Here is a 21313-nt window from a genome sequence, read left to right as displayed (position 1 = left end):
ATGTCTACCGCGGGCTGAAACTTTGCTTCATCTGTTTGCATGCTGATCTTTGAATGATAGAAGGAACCTGTGGCCAGTACTGTTTTCTGTCTAGATCAGACAATCTTTTGCTTGTCATAGGGTCTTACAGGTTTTAGTAGGCAAGTATTTTTTACCAATTTCAGATGTAAAAATTGTAAGATTATGACCCATGGAAGTTGATGAAGATGGGTCACCATTCATTCATCAATCTGACTGGACTCATTTGTTTATCTAGATGGTTGATTTAACCATAATTTTAAACTTCATTTGTAACCAAATGCCCAGCAGGGTTCAAATAGTCTAGCTCTACATTGAAAACATGGAATGTTTATCTTCATTCTGCCATGACACAATTAAATCTTGGAGATGTTGAGAAAAGTGGCATTGGTTCAAATTCCTTTTTTTATGAGTTATCAAGCTGAACTAGGGACACACCGATAGTAACGTATATGACCATAGGTAAGCCAATCTCATAGATAAGCCGGGGCAGTAACTTGGTCCTTGAAATCTATCAAAATGTTATGTGCGATAGATAAGCCGGCCTTAAAATCTAAAACTGGGCGGTAGGGTAGCCTAGTGGTTAAAGCGTTCTCTCGTCACTCTAAAGACCCATGTTTGGTTCCCCACATGGGCACAATGTGTGAAGCCCATTTCTGGTGTCCCCCACCTTAGCACTATGACTGTTGTAAGTCTATGTTAAGGTATGGCAGTTACGATCACCTTAGTGTTCAGATTGTTGTGTACAATGGCACCTAGGTGAGGTTAAGCAGTGTTGGTCACGGAGGGTAGTTGGAGGGGTGACCCCTTGAACCCTGCCACTTAGGGCTTCGGTCCTGCCCCACACTGAAAGACATGGAGCACATCTGCAATCTCTGGAGGCAAGCGACTTTGTTCAAAATATGCCTCTGTTAACCCAACAGCGGTCCCGTGAAGATTCCATACTCTCTAGAAAGTTGAGATCCACTGACCAGGGAGTCGTGTTACCGTTTTCATCAAGCCTCAACAGATGGCATATAGCACATTCCAGATATCCATTTATTATATCCCTGACCTAAAAGATGTTGTTTACCAAGGAATTCCCTCCCTCCATCCATCTTTCTGAGGGCATTTTTGTGTATAGCCTATAATTTGAACACAACTGCAATAATTCTGTTCAAAATGGGTGAACACTTACTATAACATACTTGTGAAGATCCGGGGTAGAATAGGTCTTCAGCAACCCATGCTAGTCGTAAAAGGCGATGGGATCAGGTGGTCAGGCTCGCTGACTTGGTTGATGTTTGCCATTGATTCCAATTGAGTGGATTGATGTTCATGATGTCAATCACTTGTCTGGTCCGGACTCAATTATTTACAATCGCGTCATACAGCTGGAATATTGCTGAGTGCGGCGTAAAACAACAAACAAACCTAACAAAACTTACTATAACAAGATGAGAGGTCTAGCGCATAATTTCATTTCAATATTTAAATTTGCAGGTATGAGTTTGATTTTGATATGTGTATTTTCTAAAAGAAATATTATTTTATTTCATGTTTTGAACCTAGAATTTTTTTACTTCAACTTGTGTGCAACTACTTTATGCATTTTCCAATTGGGCTACGGAGGTGCAATATAAAGTTTGATTTTATAAGTGGGTTTTCTGAGAAAATATTGTGTTTTCATGTTTTTGAACTTATAAATATGTTTCAGTCGAAGTTGGGGATATTAGTGAACCCTGCTCACTTTTTGCCTTAATATCATCACCCGCCACGAAGTGGAAGGGGGATAAAGGAATGGGTGCTGTACGTCCATCTGTCTGTCCGTCACGTTTCTGGAGCAGAATTAAAAAACCATGAGAGATACCTCAAACAAACTTGCCACATAGATAGTCTATGAAAATGGCGGTAGTGCTCCTTGTCGGAGCAGATCTTGAAAAACGTACAATATTTCTTCATGTCATTGACGTGGGAGATGAGTATTTCATGGTTGTTACTAGGGCTGGGACGAGTGGGTACTGAGGAGGACCCAGGTACCCACAGGACCACCCAGACAAGTGGTTAGTCACGTGATATATTGTTTAATGGCAAAAATGATCTAGAACTCTATGGTTACACTACAAATCACTAATGTTCGCATTTCTTTCTGACTATGCACCCATTCCTTCTGACCTTAAAAGGTTTGAATAAAGATAAAACTTCAGTCAACTTCAGTGTTTGCATGACCAGATCGTTTTATACGAGTATCTAAATACATTTTACCAGGGCTACGGTCAAACTATTCCCAATCAGACATTTTGTAGCCAACTCGTGAGTCCTTCAGTGAGTACCTGGGTAGGGTCAGGTAATAGGGGGTCGGGTACCCATCCCTGCTTGTTATAATGATGACTGGTCGGACTCATCACTTCATGGAAATAGGAGGCAGGTCACATGACCTAAGCTTATCAATCTCTTGAATGCTCATTTTGTCATTGTTCAATTGTATGAACCAAACTCACTGTGGTATCTCGGGGAATTGCACAAGCTTGAACATGTCTTGTCGTTTGATGTTCCCAGGATAGCTGCTATCATGTCCGAGTCAAGTTTGCCATCAAGTTGCACAAGGGCCTCCTGAACATGCGCCTGCCACTTGAATTCATGAGTATCTTCTCCCTGGCAGCCAATGATCCACTGAAAGAGAGGCAGCGTCAGCTCAAACAGTTCCTTAACGTCAACATTCAGAAGAGGCGCGACTACCTCAAACAGAATCCCGCAGCGAGAAGTGAGATATTTCACATCTAGGATTCTTAGCTAACTGCCCCTTTTGTTCAATTTGGGATTCTCTTAAGGTTCCTATTTCATAGGAATATTTTAACATTGCATTGTAATAGTGCATTCAGTGCAGTTATGTAAAATGAAATGGTCAAGGTTTTCCTCTTCATTGGACCTCTCGGACAGAAGATCGGCCTCAGAGCACTTCAAGAAAAATCCCTGCATTATTTAAGGACCATGTGTTTTCTGAAGAAGAAAGAAAATCTATATTTAAAAGGGCATTGTTATTAACTGTTAATTTGAAAGGGCATTGTTCTAAACTATTTATTTAAAAGGGTTTTGTTATAAACTATTTATTTGAAAAGGCATTCTTATGTGTCGTTTGAGAGCAACATTGTTTCTTTTACATGTTTATCTGTCCAATAACAAAACATGCATGCTGACTCTGAGATCTAAGCAATGGCAGCCAATGGTCATCAGATGGGAACAGTAGAAATGAGTGCCAATGCACAAAAGGTTCCTGTAGTCTTCAGTACCAAGTACCTTGAAAATGTTGGCAGGTCAGGTCGTCATGTTGATATTATTGAAATTCAGGTGAACTCTATTGTGGACTGTATGGCAACAGCAGTTTGTCCTTGCTAACTGTACGATGTGTGTTTCAGACCGAATGTTTGCCATCCTGCCAGACTACATTCTGCCCTACACTGTCCATCTCCTGGCTCACGACCCTGACTTCAAGACCTTCCAGCAGACAGATGCACTCAAGAACATCAAAGAGTGAGTTTCTCTCTTCACTGGTCTTCTGCAGGAATACTGTCTCCACTATGGCTGTCACCACCTCACAGTGCAATGTCCCTTGCTCACATGGGTTGCCATACCTGTTATGTCACTTCACATGGATGGTGTACCTTTCACACTCTTACTTATTTAAAAAAAAACAAGTGTTTTAAATGAGTAGTCCAGACCAATGTCTTTAAGAAATACACAAGATAATATGGAATATATCATGTTTTCTATTTAAATATGTTAGGATATGTGTAGACTTTGTAAACTTGGACTACATTACATCATTATATGTTTTGCCCTGTACCACCACCTGTGCTCATAGTTCTTGTACTGCAGTTAACACAATGCTAATACGGATCAAATGGTTTAATATCTGGTCTGGGGTAGAGAGGCTGTGGTTGTATCTAGTCTGGGGTAGAGTGGCTGTGGTTGTATCTAGTCTGGGGTAGAGTAGTTGTGTGTAGTCTGTGGCTGACTGTAGTTGTGGTTGTATGTTGTCTGGGGTAGAGAGGCTGTGGTTGTATGTAGTCTGGGGTAGAGAGGCTGTAGTTGTATGTAGTCTGGGGTAGAGTGGCTGTAGTTATATGTAGTCTGGGGTAGAGAGGCTGTGGTTGTATGTAGTCTGGGGTAGAGTGGCTGTAGTTATATGTAGTCTGGGGTAGAGAGGCTGTGGTTGTATGTAGTCTGGGGTAGAATGGCTGTAGTTATATGTAGTCTGGGGTAGAGGGGCTGTGGTTGTATGTAGTCTGGGGTAGAGAGGCTGTGGTTGTATGTTGTCTGGGGTAGAGCGGCTGTGGTTGTATGTAGTCTGGGGTAGAGTGGCTGTGGTTGTATGTAGTCTGGGGTAGAATGGCTGTAGTTATATGTAGTCTGGGGTAGAGGGGCTGTGGTTGTATGTAGTCTGGGGTAGAGAGGCTGTGGTTGTATGTAGTCTGGGGTAGAGAGGCTGTAGTTATATGTAGTCTGGGGTAGAATGGCTGTGGTTGTATGTAGTCTGGGGTAGAGAGGCTGTAGTTATATGTAGTCTGGGGTAGAGGGGCTGTGGTTGTATGTAGTCTGGGGTAGAGAGGCTGTGGTTGTATGTAGTCTGGGGTAGAATGGCTGTGGTTATATGTAGTCTTGGGTAGAGTGGCTGTAGTTATATGTAGTCTGGGGTAGAGAGGCTGTGGTTGTATGTAGTCTGGGGTAGAATGGCTGTGGTTGTATGTAGTCTGGGGTAGAGAGGCTGTAGTTATATGTAGTCTGGGGTAGAGGGGCTGTGGTTGTATGTAGTCTGGGGTAGAATGGCTGTGGTTGTATGTAGTCTGGGGTAGAGTGGCTGTAGTTATATGTAGTCTGGGGTAGAGAGGCTGTGGTTGTATGTTGTCTGGGGTAGAGGGGCTGTGTTTGTATGTAGTCTGGGGTAAGCTGGCTGTGGTTGTATGTTGTCTGGGGTAGAGGGGCTATGTTTGTATGTAGTCTGGGGTAAGCTGGCTGTGGTTGTATGGGCTGTCTGTGGTTTTTGAGTGTTACACATTGCAGTCTTCGCTTCCAGCTGCCTGTGGTTTGTGATGGACCCTCTAACTGGCCGCAGTGAAGACTACAACTATGCCTTCTTCCGGCGGATGATAGAGAACATGAAACAGACCAAAGATGCCCAGTGCCCCGATGATGATGATATGAACAAAGTAGGTAGACCGACCACTCCTTGTGGGTACAGAGTAGGTTGACAGACCACTCCTTGGTGGTACAGAGTAAGTTGACAGACCACTCCTTGTGGGTACAGAGTAAGTTGACAGACCACTCCTTGTGGGTACAGAGTAAGTTGACAGACCCCTCCTTGTGGGTACAGAGTAAGTTGACAGACCCCTCCTTGTGGGTACAGAGTAGGTTGACAGACCACTAATTGTGGGTACAGAATAAGTTGACAGACCACTCCTTGTGGGTACAGAGTAGGTAGACAGACCACTAATTGTGGGTACAGAGTAGGTTGACAGACCACTCCTTGTGGGTACAGAGTAGGTTGACAGACCACTCCTTGTGGGTACAGAGTAGGTAGACAGACCACTCCTTGTGGGTACAGAGTAAGTTGACAGACCACTCCTTGTGGGTACAGAGTAGGTTGACAGACCACTAATTGTGGGTACAGAGTAGGTTGACAGACCACTCCTTGTGGGTACAGAGTAGGTAGACAGACCACTCCTTGTGGGTACAGAGTAGGTAGACAGACCACTCCTTGTGGGTACAGAGTAAGTTGACAGGCCACTCCTTGTGGGTTCAAAGTAGGTTGACAGACCACTCCTTGTGGGTACAGAGTAAGTTGACAGACCACTCCTTGTGGGTACAGAGTAGGTAGACAGACCACTCCTTGTGGGTACAGAGTAGGTAGACAGACCACTCCTTGTGGGTACAGAGTAGGTAGACAGACCACTAATTGTGGGTACAGAGTAGGTTGACAGACCACTCCTTGTGGGTACAGAGTAGGTTGACAGACCACTCCTTGTGGGTACAGAGTAGGTAGACAGACCACTAATTGTGGGTACAGAGTAAGTTGACAGACCACTCCTTGTGGGTACAGAGTAGGTTGACAGACCACTAATTGTGGGTACAGAGTAGGTTGACAGACCACTCCTTGTGGGTACAGAGTAGGTAGACAGACCACTCCTTGTGGGTACAGAGTAGGTAGACAGACCACTCCTTGTGGGTACAGAGTAAGTTGACAGGCCACTCCTTGTGGGTTCAAAGTAGGTTGACAGACCACTCCTTGTGGGTACAGAGTAAGTTGACAGACCACTCCTTGTGGGTACAGAGTAGGTAGACAGACCACTCCTTGTGGGTACAGAGTAGGTAGACAGACCACTCCTTGTGGGTACAGAGTAAGTTGACAGGCCACTCCTTGTGGGTTCAAAGTAGGTTGACAGACCACTCCTTGTGGGTACAGAGTAAGTTGACAGACCACTCCTTGTGGGTACAGAGTAGGTAGACAGACCACTCCTTGTGGGTACAGAGTAAGTTGACAGACCACTCCTTGTGGGTACAGAGTAGGTAGACAGACCACTCCTTGTGGGTACAGAGTAGGTAGACAGACCACTCCTTGTGGGTACAGAGTAAGTTGACAGGCCACTCCTTGTGGGTTCAAAGTAGGTTGACAGACCACTCCTTGTGGGTACAGAGTAGGTTGACAGACCACTAATTGTGGGTACAATGTTGGTTCAGTCAGGAAGACATCAAGGCTGATCTTGCAAAGGCAGTACAATTGAGGGTGACTTGCCTTCAGGGGAAGACACAGTGAGTCAGAGCCGACAAGTCAGACAGCTCCATTTGGACAAGTGGTGTTTGTGACAAGATTCTGACTGGTTGCTGTCTAGCCCTGACTTTGATTTTCTTACCATACATTCATAAATCACAACAACAGGTATGGTAAGCTGGTTTGTAACTATTTCATAAATTGGAGCCCCAAGCATGTGAACCCAGTAACCTCTGATGTATTTCCAAGCTTCCAAGAACCAGCAATGCTTTTACTATAATAATTATCCTCAGGAAAACGTGTTCTTACAAAGTGTGTGACTGTTGCAGAAGTTGTATGCTGTATGTGATGTGGCCCTGGGGCTAATGAACACCAAGACCACCAACATCACTCTGAAGGACAACAACACAGAGCCCGTCCTGCCGGCCAAACTCTTCACCAAGCCTGACAAGGTGAGACAATCGATGTGCCCATCCCCACTACACTGGTTGTTGTCTGGACTCTTCAGTGGAACATTATATTAGACCTTGCCGTGAACAAAGGGACTCGTTTTCTTGAACACAGAAATTTTATTATTGATTTTAATCCATTGAACTTGTTTCCTTTTACTTCAGTCGTACACCAACACAAAAAGTTACCTTCCAAAAGACTTCAACTTTGATGGGCCAAGGGTGAGTAGATTATGTAGTTAGACGTATTAAGTGTATTTGTTTGTTGTTTTATATGCAATATAACAGCTATCATGGCGGTCTGTAAATAATCGAGTCTAGACGAGACTATCCAGTGATTGTCATCATGAGCATCGATCCACACAATTGGGATACAATGAGATGCATAAAAACCAAGTCAGCGAGCCTGACCACCCGATCCTATTAGACAAGCATAGCTGCCTTTTACGGCAAGCATGGGTTGCTGAAGACATATTCTACCCTGGGCCTTCACAAGTTCAGTAGGAAGTGATTTTCATCCACAGCATTTTTATACCTTTAATCAAAAGTAATAGACTTTTCTCCTTTGCGCTACTCCAGTAACAGTTGTGTGACTCTAACAAGAGGGTGACAGCAGTATCTGTAGTACTCATGCAGAATTACAGAGTGGCATTTGTTGGTAGATCCTGGGTCACAGTTATCTTGTGGCCAACTCATAGCTTATTGTTTGTTCATTTGATTTAATTTTAAAAACTAACTGCCAAAAATATAGTTGACAGGTAATATTTCACACTTGATTGACCTGGTTAAGTAAAATTTGATAGTCGCCTTGCCGCCTTTTCCTTATCACCTTTTCCAGAGTGCCCAGAAACTTGACATCTAATGTTTATCTTCTAAATGTTTCTTTGATAGGCATTTAGAAGTTGGAGTACAAAGTAAGGATCAGAATTTATGGATGAACAACTTCTTTATTACAATTAAGAGCGACGTTTCGGTATAGTTTCTATCATTGTTATCAAGCAATCAACGGATCACTTGCTTGATAACAGTGTTAGAATCTACACCGAAACGTCGCTGTTAATTGTAATCAAGAAGTTGTTCATCCATAAATTCTTATCCTTTCTTACTACTTAATGTTGTTTTGGTTTGCCAGAGGAAGGGAGTGCAGGCACTGATCGATGGTCCGCCCCGCTCAGGCTATGGCAGCAAGCCCGATCCCACCACCACAGAGATCATCGTGGAGAGTCCCGGGCCAGTCGTTAACCCACATCCAAAGGTTCCTCGCACCAAGAGGGGACCTCTCAGAAAAAAGTGGGTTGGTTATGTCAAGTTGGCTTTTGTCATATGCAGCATTTTTAGAACAAAAAGCATATTTGATGTTCCACAGAACTACACAATATTGTAGCTCCAGAGCCTGTCCAAACCTAATGTGAAGTCAGTACCTTGTTTCAATCCAGTAGCCCGCACAATGTGCAGTCAGTACCTTGTTGCAATCCAGTAGCCCACACAATGTGAAGTCAGTACCTTGTTGCAGTCCAGTATCCCACACAGTGTGAAGTCAGTACCTTGTTGCAATCCAGTAGCCCACACAATGTGAAGTCAGTACCTTGTTGCAGTCCAGTATCCCACACAATGTGAAGTCAGTACCTTGTTTCAATCCAGTATCCCACACAATGTGAAGTCTGTACCTTGTTTCAATCCAGTATCCCACACAATGTGAAGTCAGTACCTTGTTGCAATCCAGTATCCCACACAATGTGAAGTCAATACTTTGTTTCAATCCAGTAGCCCACACAATGTGAAGTCAGTACCTTGTTGCAGTCCAGTATCCCACACAATGTGAAGTCAGTACCTTGTTGCAGTCCAGTATCCCACACAATGTGAAGTCTGTACCTTGTTTCAATCCAGTATCCCACACAATGTGAAGTCAATACCTTGTTTCAATGTGAAGTCCCCATGTAATGTGAAGTCAATACCTTGTTGCAATGTGAAGTCCCCATGTAATGTGAAGTCAATACCTTGTTGCAATGTGAAGTCCCCATGTAATGTGAAGTCAATACCTTGTTGCAATGTGAAGTCCCCATGTAATGTGCCTGTTTCTTGTACCAGGAAAGAGGAGGAACCAGGGAAGGAGAATGACGGTGATTCCAATGAGTCCGATTCCCTGGAGAAGAACTGTGGAGACTCCGACAAGTCCTCCAGTCCAGAAGTGGCCAAGAAAAGTACCCGAAGCTCTTCTCAAGATAAGAACTCTGATGAATCTCAGTCATCCAGTGAACACACAAGCAGGGGAGGTAGGGGTGTAAAAGCAGGGACTAAACAAACAAGACTCGAAGACTTTAAAGTGAAACTTTCCCCTGCTAAGAGGGGCAAGGATTCTGTGAAAAAATCTCTTGTGAATGGTACAAATAAAAGGACTGCGAAGGCAGGTGAGGGGGACGGTAGTGAAAGTGCAAAACATTCTCGGAAACGTCATGGGAGTTCAGAAGAGGATGTGCCATCAAAACGAACACGAGGCGCAACCTCAGAGGACGTTGAATCACAGAGAAATACTAGGGCAGCAGATACAAAAAAATCAAAAGGGACAAAAGATAAGAAGTGAGTTAGATAGATGTGACAAATATATTACCTGTATTTATCCAAAGTGGCTTACGAATTCATATCATCTGAAATTTGGGTGACTCCAGTGTCAGATTTGTGATTTATGAAATATAGCAAATGTTCATCTCACATGAGTTGCTAGCAACTTGTTTTTAAAAACGGGAATTAAGTTTAGTTTAATAACTATTTTTTTTGGTTTACCTTATGATAGAGTTTTAAGTTCTAAGGCAATCCAACACTAACAGTGTAGATGGTTTTTCTGAAGTGCCTAATGACCATGTAACTCCATGTTGAATGCTAAGTGTGTGCTGATGGTGAGCCTGTATGGAGGGCCAGCTACTACCTAGTGTTGTTCCTACTGGATATGCTCACTCTTCCTCTCCCTCAACTTTGCCAGTGGTGGTGGGAAGAGCTATAACTGTGACGTCAGTGAAACTGACAGTGTGTCCAAGGAGGGCTCAGTGTCCACGCCAGGAGCATCACCACGGAAACGCAGAGCCTCGTCCCCACCTCCTCAGCCTTCTGCTCAGGTTAAAAGGTCAGTGTTGGTGTTACCATTGTGTCAGAAGATTTAACCTTAACATTTGACCTGTTAATAGATCCCTTTACGCCGCCAACTGTGAATAGACAGTTTTTTGTCTCATGTCCAATGGCTATTTTTGTAGATTGTTTGGTGATGTTGATGTAGATATGTTGCTCAAATACATGTCTACTGTCTTCCATATTGGAGAACAAAGCAAATATCCTACGTTTGTCTATGGACTCCTCAGCCAGCAAATGTCTCTGTACCAATAGTTTCAACATACTTCATAACATGGTAGCAGTTTGCTTCTTTCATAATGTTAGTTTGTTCTGTTTTGATTTGTGATCCTTAGATTGTGGCAATGTTGTCAAATACAATTCATCATAGGGGGAGAGGACATCTTTTAGTAAATATTCACATGGCTTGGTTTGAGAATGTAAGTTTGGGGGAGGGTAACTCTTTGCATGCTGAAGCCACCTGGGATTTTCCTAACCCCGAACTTCTCAACCAGGCTTACCGTCTCTGTCCAAGAAATACCAGAACAAAAACAAAAACAGTGGGATATGTTATAGTGAACAATAGTATTGTGGTATATGACGTATTGAACAATGTCCAAGAGAAAGGCCATGTCCAGCATGCAGACAACTGAACACACTTTCATCACTGACCCTGAGTGTAACCACATCTGATTGACAGTGATTTGTTGGTCTAAAAAGCCAAAAGCAAAATCAGAAGCAACATGTATCAACAATTTTTTGTTTCCAAGACACTTTCCGTGTACCTAAGGAAATGGGCATAAAATGTATGTTACTGGCGTGCAAGTAATTGCAGTAAGATATTATTAAAAGCATTATGGATAAGACTAAAAAAAACATATTCTTGGTTCTCAGGCACCGCTGCATCATCATAAAGTCTGCTGCACGTTTCGTTTTTATTTTCATATTCAAAAACAAAAAAAATCCTTAAATATTTCGCATCTCGAACACACAACCTCATCAGTGAAATGCTACAATACTTAAAAACAATGCGATCCAATATATTGTGTTACTTCCCTTTCCATGCGCACTGCTTTACTGCGCATCTCGTGTGTTATGGTCATGGTGGCAATAGGAGTTTGTGTGCTTGCTTTGCTGTTTGCAAATTTGGTCAATGAAAACATTACATTTGTGATACAACATCACTAGACATGATGATGGTATTCAAATACAAATTCAATGGTATTTGTGTACTGTGTGAGGGAAAAAGCAGGAAATCGATGCTACCCTGTCTATAAAGCGATTTCCGAATGAATCATCCACTAATACATACAAAATCCCTATATTTGCAATAGAAATGTGTTTGGATTCTGCAGAAAAAAATTAAATTGTAGCCCTTCAGCATATTCAGGGAAACGGAATAGATAACAATTAAACTTGGCCAATACAAATTTGAAATTTAAGATAAAACATCACTAAACATAATGATTTGCCGATTAAATTGTATTTCCTGTTATGATTGGTATTGTTTTATATGCAGAGTTTAAGATTACTGTGCGTCTTGTCTCGTAAACTAAGCTGGCAGTAGCACTCAGCTGTAAACACCTTTCGCGGAATCTACCGGTGATTCGGTAAAAAAATATGCAATAACTTTAACATGTTTAAGGAATTTTGAAAAATGAGTGGAAGAGTTTTTTCTGAAACTATTATTTTATGAGGAATAATTTATTCCAATATCCTGTTAGTTGCAGCTTTACTATATATATATGTGAAATAAATTAGCGTAGCACTTTGGTTCAGCTGATCGCCTTTGCCGGATTTTTTTTCTTATGGAAGAATTTGACCAATCACTGTTGATGCTCCCGTGCCCGCGATTGCGAAAACTTTATGTTGACATATAATAGTCGAACTACTACAAATATGACTTTCAGCAATTCAGTGTATGGTATTTATGATATATATGTCCATTCTCTATCCACAAAAGTTTGTTTCAAGGTGTCAAAAGCTGTAATTTGACGCTAATATATATTGCTGTAAATAACCGTGAGTTGTGCATCTTCCGATCACTTCACATACGATTTTGCCGAAATGAAGCAATATTGAATGAAATGTTGAATAAAATTAATAAAACAGATTACCAACACTAGTCCAGGTATACTATGAACTCTTTTTACAACCAGACAGTGTAATTACATGACTAATTTGCGTAAATTTGCCTTGAAAGCCTCCTAATTCTGGTTATTAAACACTTGCCTTATACACAGTGATATACAGATTTAGATTCTTACTAGTGGGTACACTACAACAACAAAAAAGGCCGCTCACAATATTTTCAAAAGCTAATGCCTGAGAACCAATTTTATTTTATTTTTTCAGCCTTATCGGTTACTTGTTCGATCCATCTGAAATATCAGTGCCATTTGTGGTTTGATTTCACATCATTATTTAAGCAAATTTCCTTAAGTTAGCTTTGTAATGTGTGTTGTATTGATTGTCTTCAAATGCAAAATAAATTCCTGGGACAGGGGGCCTTTCTGTAGAATATGCCTTTGAAAGAGACACTTTCTGTAGAATCATCCCTGGGTCTTTCTATAGAATATGCCTGGGACAGAGGCACTTTCTGGAGAATATGCCTGGGACAGAAGCACTTCCTGTAGAATATGCCTGGGACAGAAGGGACTTTTTGTAGCATATGCCTGGGACAGAGGCACTTTCTGGAGAATATGCCTGGGACAGAAGCACTTCCTGTAGAATATGCCTGGGACAGAAGGGACTTTTTGTAGCATATGCCTGGGACAGAGGCACTTTCTGGAGAATATGCCTGGGACAGAGGCACTTTCTGGAGAATATGCCTGGGACAGAAGGGACTTTTTGTAGAATATATCTGGGACATCCCCCGTCATTTCATCCCCACCATCCCCCGTCATTTCATCCCCACCATCCCCCGTCATTTCATCCCCGGCATCCCCCATCATTTCATCCCGACATCCCCCGTCATCTCATCCCCACCATCCCGTCATTTCATCCCCGAAATCCCCCATCATTTCATCCCCGACATCCCCCATCATTTCATCTCCACCATCCCCTGTCATTTCATCCCCGAAATCCCCCATCATTTCATCCCCGATGTCCCCGTCATTTCATCCCCACCATCCCCCGTCATATCATCCTCACCAGGGGGCACGGGTTGTCCAGTCGTCTAAGGCGCCCCAATTCGCTGTGCAGAGTTGCGTCCCTTGGGCATGCCAGAAACCTATGATTGTGGGTTCGAATCCCAGTTCACCCTGATTATGTTTCTAGGTTTGTCAGCACCATACCCGTGCTCGTGGGTTTCACCGAAGTGGTAAAGAGGTAAACGTCACTTCGGGCTTTCCTCCCACATTAAGCTGACAAGCCATGATATAACTGGAATACTGTTAAAAGCGGCATTAAACCCAACTCACTCACTCATCCTCACCATCCCCCGACTTTTTTAAATCCCCGACGTCCCGTCGTTTCATCCACCCTTCCTCATCACTTTATCCCCACTGTCCCATGTCATTTCATCCTCAACCCCCACCATCCCCCATCATTTCATCCCCCATCCTCTCTTTCCTCCCTCGCTGTCCCCCCCCCCCCCCCCCCCCCCCCATTTTGTTCCCACCATCCCTGATCATTTATATCTACCCTCCCCAATTATATCATCCTTACCCCCCCCCCCACCTTCCTCATCATTTCATCCCCACCGTCCTGTCATTTCATCCTCACCCCCCACCTTCCCCAATCATTTCATCCTCACCCCCAATCTTCCACATCATTTCATCCCCACCGTCACCCGTCATTTCATCCCTCCCCCTCCTCATTTCATTCCCACCATCCCTCCGTGGACTTTCTGTAGAAGATGCCAGGGACAAAAGGGACTTTCTGTAGAATATCCCAGGGAGATCCCAATCATTTCACCCCACCCTCCACCGCACCCGTCATTTTATCCCCACTGTCCCCCATCACTTAATCAGTGTTGGCTGAAGAGCGCGTTTTTAGCATCTTGGACGCACATATGAGTTTGAATGCACCTGCGTAACATGTGTGGGTCTCGTGGACGCAGTGACAGGACCATTATTAATTTCATAATTTCATATCAAATGGCCACTGTTACTGAAATCAAAGCCGTACATCTTTGCGTAAAGGTATTTGTTGCCAAACAAAACAGCGAAGCATGTTGATTAAAACTTCCGTTTGCTAAATCAAACTCTTATGACAAATACCTAAACCAGGTTTTTTACCTAAATCTATTAAATCTACTTGATTTTGCAAGTATTAATGTTAGCTATGGTCTGTAGGTTTGCTTCAGCCAATCAGGTGCTGCATATTAAGCACTTGGATGCATTCGTAATTCTTTTAGCTTGATAATTGGTCGAAAACATCACGACGTCGTGTCACACTAAAAGTAGCCAGGCACATCAAGGGTATACATCAGAACGTGGTAACAGTCATCCTCGAGATCAAGTGACTGTACGCTATATTATCGTGGTAATTAATTTATGACGGATCGTAATGGAGCATGCTTACAAATTTATTAAAAATGGCATACTCAAAATGTTTGTTGTTCTTCGTTCAACTTTTAGGATTGACCAATGCTGATTTTCTTTACCGAGTTCTGTAAACAAAGTAGATTTCTACCTGTCATAGGCGAATCTTACTGCAGTAAGGCTTGTGTGGATTATATGGTTTACAGCACTTCCTGTTTTGGATTTGACATCAGTATGCATACAACCGAGGTTGGGTCAAGGGACTTCGTCTGAACAAATTGGTTCTTTTCGAATGGAGGTAGGGGTAATTCCCCTTCAAAAACATCCCAGAAACTATAAAAAAATAATGTGTGTATACTTGCAAGTAACCGTGACATAGCTACCCTGTCATTTCATTCCCATCCCCCACCACCCCCGTCATTTCATTCCCATCCCCCACCGCCCCCGTCATTTCATCCCCAGCCTCCCTCATCATTTCATCCCCACTCTGATTTGTATTTTGATGTCATTCAGTCTCAGATGTTGAAAACTTGTGATTGATACTTGTTTTGTCACAGGTCCCGTCTGACGCGCAGCAACATAAAGACCACTGACAGTGACCAGGAGATCGTTCCCTCACCCACACCCAGTGCAGAACCACAGAAGACCCTGCAAACCAAAAAACAAGAAACTCTGGTGAAGAAGACCAATGTGAGGAATGTGTGAGTACACTTAGCAGGAACTTCCATGTGAAATTGGGAAGAATGAATGGAGGGCACAGCTGGTCTCTCAGATTGCTGTTTTGTTGGTTCTTGTGTTTTGCTTATTTCATGCTTGGTACCACCTTCAGATGTCTGCATGTGTACTTGGTACCACCTTCAGATGTCTGCATGTGTACTTGGTACCACCTTCAGATGTCTGCATGTGTACTTGGTACCACCTTCGGATGTCTTCATGTGTACTTGGTACCACCTTCAGATGTCTGCATGTGTACTTGGTACCACCTTCGGATGTCTTCATGTGTACTTGGTACCACCTTCAGATGTCTGCATGTGTACTTGGTACCACCTTCAGATGTCTTCATGTGTACTTGGTACCACCTTCGGATGTCTGCATGTGTACTTGGTACCACCTTCAGATGTCTTCATGTGTACTTGGTACCACCTTCAGATGTCTGCATGTGTACTTGGTACCACCTTCAGATGTCTTCATGTGTACTTGGTACCACCTTCAGATGTCTGCATGTGTACTTGGTACCACCTTCAGATGTCTTCATGTGTACTTGGTACCACCTTCAGATGTCTGCATGTGTACTTGGTACCACCTTCAGATGTCTTCATGTGTACTTGGTACCACCTTCAGATGTCTGCATGTGTACTTGGTACCACCTTCAGATGTCTGCATGTGTACTTGGTACCACCTTCAGATGTCTGCATGTGTACTTGGTACCACCTTCGGATGTCTTCATGTGTACTTGGTACCACCTTCGGATGTCTTCATGTGTACTTGGTACCACCTTCGGATGTCTTCATGTGTACTTGGTACCACCTTCGGATGTCTTCATGTGTACTTGGTACCACCTTCGGATGTCTGCATGTGTACTTGGTACCACCTTCGGATGTCTTCATGTGTACTTGGTACCACCTTCGGATGTCTTCATGTGTACTTGGTACCACCTTCGGATGTCTTCATGTGTACTTGGTACCACCTTCGGATGTCTTCATGTGTACTTGGTACCACCTTCGGATGTCTTCATGTGTACTTGGTACCACCTTCGGATGTCTGCATGTGTACTTGGTACCACCTTCGGATGTCTGCATGTGTACTTGGTACCACCTTCGGATGTCTTCATGTGTACTTGGTACCACCTTCGGATGTCTTCATGTGTACTTGGTACCACCTTCGGATGTCTTCATGTGTACTTGGTACCACCTTCGGATGTCTTCATGTGTACTTGGTACCACCTTCGGATGTCTGCATGTGTACTTGGTACCACCTTCGGATGTCTGCATGTGTACTTGGTACCACCTTCGGATGTCTTCATGTGTACTTGGTACCACCTTCGGATGTCTTCATGTGTACTTGGTACCACCTTCGGATGTCTGCATGTGTACTTGGTACCACCTTCGGATGTATTCATGTGTACTTGGTACCACCTTCGGATGTCTTCATGTGTACTTGGTACCACCTTCGGATGTCTGCATGTGTACTTGGTACCACCTTCGGATGTCTTCATGTGAACTTGGTACCACCTTCGGATGTCTGCATGTGTACTTGGTACCACCTTCGGATGTCTTCATGTGTACTTGGTACCACCTTCGGATGTCTTCATGTGTACTTGGTACCACCTTCGGATGTCTTCATGTGTACTTGGTACCACCTTCGGATGTCTTCATGTGTACTTGGTACCACCTTCGGATGTCTTCATGTGTACTTGGTACCACCTTCGGATGTATTCATGTGTACTTGGTACCACCTTCGGATGTCTTCATGTGTACTTGGTACCGTAGGGTGCATGGGCCACCTTCGGATGTCTTCATGTGTACTTGGTACCATAGGGTGCATGGGCCACCTTCAGATGTCTTCATGTGTACTTGGTACCATAGGGTGCATGGGCCACCTTCGGATGTCTTCATGTGTACTTGGTACCGTAGGGTGCATGGGCCACCTTCGGATGTCTTCATGTGTACTTGGTACCGTAGGGTGCATGGGCCACCTTCAGATGTCTGCATGTGTACTTGGTACCATAGGGTGCATGGGCCACCTTCAGATGTCTTCATGTGTACTTGGTACCGTAGGGTGCATGGGCCACCTTCAGATGTCTTCATGTGTACTTGGTACCGTAGGGTGCATGGGCCACCTTCGGATGTCTTCATGTGTACTTGGTACCGTAGGGTGCATGGGCCACCTTCGGATGTCTTCATGTGTACTTGGTAAAATAGGGTGCATGGGCCACCTTCAGATGTCTTCATGTGTACTTGGTACCGTAGGGTGCATGGGCCACCTTCAGATGTCTTCATGTGTACTTGGTAAAATAGGGTGCATGGGCCACCTTCAGATGTCTTCATGTGTACTTGGTAAAATAGGGTGCATGGGCCACCTTCGGATGTCTTTATGTGTACTTGGTACCGTAGGGTGCATGGGCCACCTTCAGATGTCTTCATGTGTACTTAGTACCGTAGGGTGCATGGGCCACCTTCAGATGTCTTCATGTGTACTTGGTACCATAGGGTGCATGGGCCACCTTCAGATGTCTTCATGTGTACTTGGTACCATAGGGTGCATGGGCCGCCTTCGGATGTCTTCATGTGTACTTGGTACCATAGGGTGCATGGGCCACCTTCAGATGTCTTCATGTATACTTGGTACCATAGGGTGCATGGGCCACCTTCAGATGTCTTCATGTGTACTTGGTACCATAGGGTGCATGGGCCACCTTCAGATGTCTTCATGTGTACTTGGTACCGTAGGGTGCATGGGCCACCTTCGGGTGTCTTCATGTGTACTTGGTACCGTAGGGTGCATGGGCCACCTTCGGGTGTCTTCATGTGTATTTGGTACCATAGGGTGCATGGGCCACCTTCGGATGTCTTCATGTGTATTTGGTACCGTAGGGTGCATGGGCCACCTTCGGATGTCTTCATGTGTATTTGGTACCGTAGGGTGCATGGGCCACCTTCAGATGTCTTCATGTGTACTTGGTACCATAGGGTGCATGGGCCACCTTCAGATGTCTTCATGTGTACTTGGTAAAATAGGGTGCATGGGCCACCTTCGGATGTCTTCATGTGTATTTGGTACCGTAGGGTGCATGGGCCACCTTCGGATGTCTTCATGTGTATTTGGTACCGTAGGGTGCATGGGCCACCTTCAGATGTCTTCATGTGTACTTGGTACCGTAGGGTGCATGGGCCACCTTCAGATGTCTGCATGTGTACTTGGTACCATAGGGTGCATGGGCCACCTTCAGATGTCTTCATGTGTACTTGGTACCGTAGGGTGCATGGGCCACCTTCAGATGTCTTCACGTGTACTTGGTACCATAGGGTGCATGGGCCACCTTCAGATGTCTGCATGTGTACTTGGTACCGTAGGGTGCATGGGCCACCTTCAGATGTCTTCATGTGTACTTGGTAAAATAGGGTGCATGGGCCACCTTCAGATGTCTTCATGTGTACTTGGTACCGTAGGGTGCATGGGCCACCTTCAGATGTCTTCATGTGTACCATCACACTGATACTTTGGAACAAAGATTATTACTTGTTAAGAAGCTTGTTCAATCAGCAAGGAGAAAATTAATGTCCCTAAATTCTAATGTAATTGTTATGTATAGTAATTTAACCTTGAACACTGCCATTTAGTCAGCATTGTAATGTAGGGACACTGCAGTGTGTCAGTTGATGAAACTGTCACATACAATTGTAGGCGGCGAGCAAAGGCGATGTCCAATGGCACATCTGATGGCGAGGACACAGCAGAGACGGACTCCCCGTCGTCGCCTCCGCGAAGGGTTGCAGCACTCACCAGGGCCGTCCAGTCAGTCGGGGCAGGAGAGGATGCTGAAGGAGGGGTAAGCAGCCTCACGATATTGGTGTCCTGGAGATCTACCACTGCTTGCAAACACATAAAGGCTGCTGAGATTTAACCATGTTTAATGAAGTGAAGCTAGTCAATTATTTCTCAAACAAAGTTCTGGAATTGCAGTTTGAATTGTAATAGAAACAAACCTCCCCTTGAAATGTTTATTGATAAATTTATTGATATAATTTCACAGCTTTGTTTACTTACAAGATGGATCAACATTACAACTGGCTTTATGTCTAGTAAAGCCTTGAATAAGTTTGATAGCGGGGAAACAAGAGCCTTGTACTGACCAAGGGTGTCCCTCACCTGGGGTGTGCTGCTCCTGATGGCCTGCAGATGTGTGTTTGTGGGGAAAACAATTATCTATGGCCCATAAAATGAATGGTCCATACTTGCAAAAAATTGGTCCTTAAAATTTGTAAACATGGGGCCATAAGTGCATGAAGAAAATTTCTTCCCAATCACTGGGGTGGGGATATTTCTACAATATCTAACATCTTACGTATCATGTCCATTTGTGGACATGCAGTAGTAAAATCTACCATAAATATACATGCCACAGATGGGATAGCTTCCACCATCTAGGTCTGCTAAGTATAGTGTCAGAACGAGGTGCTGAGTGTTACTGGTGCCAGCCAGTGGTCTCTTTGTCACCAACTCTTCTTCATGAGAAGTGACATATATTTTTTACTTTGACAGGTTCGAAGAAAAACACGATCCAGGAAGAAATAGGTGTGCACGTGCCTGGGAGTAAAGCTGTGTTCTTCTGTCCTGCGAGCCACCAAAGCAGCCAGCTTAGCAGCATGGGTGCATGCACAAATCAGCCTGTCTGGCAACAAGCAACATTTGTTCCTTGTTCAGACCTGCCAGGATGAAAACTAACTCTAAGATACCTGTTACTCAACAGGTGACCATTTAACACTTACATTTACAAGTTATGGATATGTTCTCCTTTGAATAACTTCACTTCTTATGCCAAAGGCAGATTGTTTCTGTAGTTAAACTTACATTACTTTCTGAAAGCTATAACTGATTTATGTCTGCACATGGAATATTGTGGACTATTTTCAATGGAACCATTTACTGTTCTAGTTTCAAATGAAGTTTTATGCATTTTATTTCCTAGTGAAATATTTTACTTTAAATAGACCAACCTGCTAGACCTGGCTTCTCAATGACTCCCTGTTCCACTGTTTATTTAAGCTGTGTTTTATCATGAAATAGCAATACAAAACAAATAGCTTGTTTATTTCATCAATTCATGAATCTGGAGTATAGGTCACCTGAACAAGCCATATGTTTGATTTATGCAAAGTCAATAACTCATCATTGTGATACACTTGAAAACCAGACACTCAGTTGGAAGTTCCTGTATGCTGGCTCTATATGAAGTGGGCCATCTTAAGTTGATTCTATGTTAACACAAAGTTGTTACCGAGTTGAGTTGTTCACCCCTGTTTCATCACGTCAGTACCACTGTGAATAGTACATTATTTTATGATTTGTCACATCACCAACTGTTTTGTAAATGGGATCAATTGTTTTGAAGAATTCCACTTCTGCTGACACTGAGCCCAAACATAGGGTGAGGGTAGCGGAGACGTCTGGATGTGTACAGTACCTTGGGCAGACACTGTTGAGTCTGCGGTTGTGAAAACAGTTTGTTAAATACTATCATTTATTTTGAGAATTGAAATGTAATTGTGGAAAATTGATTAAAATGTGTTCTTTATACAAGAGTGTGGTTGTCATTGAAGTGTTATGGTGTGGCTGCAGCATTCCGTCGCCTCCCTGTGTCATAGAGGGAGGGATGACTGTAACCAGTACAAATTCACGAAACGTTGTCTGTCATGTAGTACATGGTGGATGCTATAATGTGGAACTGTTCAACTGTGCAACCAGTAGGCCTAATGAAGTGGGAGTAGTTCTGTTACTAAACAGTGTCAGCTGTT

At 43.6% G+C, this 21313-nt stretch overlaps 1 protein-coding gene across 1 annotated transcript in view; it reads left to right on the top strand.

The window, feature by feature from the left end:
• The window catches only part of LOC139450086 (sister chromatid cohesion protein PDS5 homolog B-like), a 59923-nt gene extending 38843 nt beyond the window's left edge, over positions 1 to 21080 (top strand). The window contains exons 25-35 of the mRNA XM_071231724.1: positions 2557 to 2761; positions 3414 to 3528; positions 5072 to 5204; positions 7093 to 7215; positions 7378 to 7434; positions 8345 to 8502; positions 9301 to 9789; positions 10190 to 10330; positions 15356 to 15499; positions 19203 to 19347; positions 20061 to 21080. Of these exons, the coding sequence (XP_071087825.1) occupies positions 2557 to 2761; positions 3414 to 3528; positions 5072 to 5204; positions 7093 to 7215; positions 7378 to 7434; positions 8345 to 8502; positions 9301 to 9789; positions 10190 to 10330; positions 15356 to 15499; positions 19203 to 19347; positions 20061 to 20093 (1743 nt within the window). The 3' untranslated portion in view covers positions 20094 to 21080. The remainder of the gene's footprint in view (positions 1 to 2556; positions 2762 to 3413; positions 3529 to 5071; positions 5205 to 7092; positions 7216 to 7377; positions 7435 to 8344; positions 8503 to 9300; positions 9790 to 10189; positions 10331 to 15355; positions 15500 to 19202; positions 19348 to 20060) is intronic.
• The last annotated feature ends 233 nt before the right edge of the window (positions 21081 to 21313 follow it).

The sequence above is a fragment of the Haliotis cracherodii genome, unplaced genomic scaffold, assembly GCF_022045235.1.
Source record: "Haliotis cracherodii isolate W230 unplaced genomic scaffold, xgHalCrac1.p SCAF_8, whole genome shotgun sequence".
Taxonomy (NCBI): Eukaryota; Metazoa; Mollusca; class Gastropoda; order Lepetellida; family Haliotidae; genus Haliotis; species Haliotis cracherodii.
This window is presented reverse-complemented; position numbering and strand designations above follow the sequence as displayed.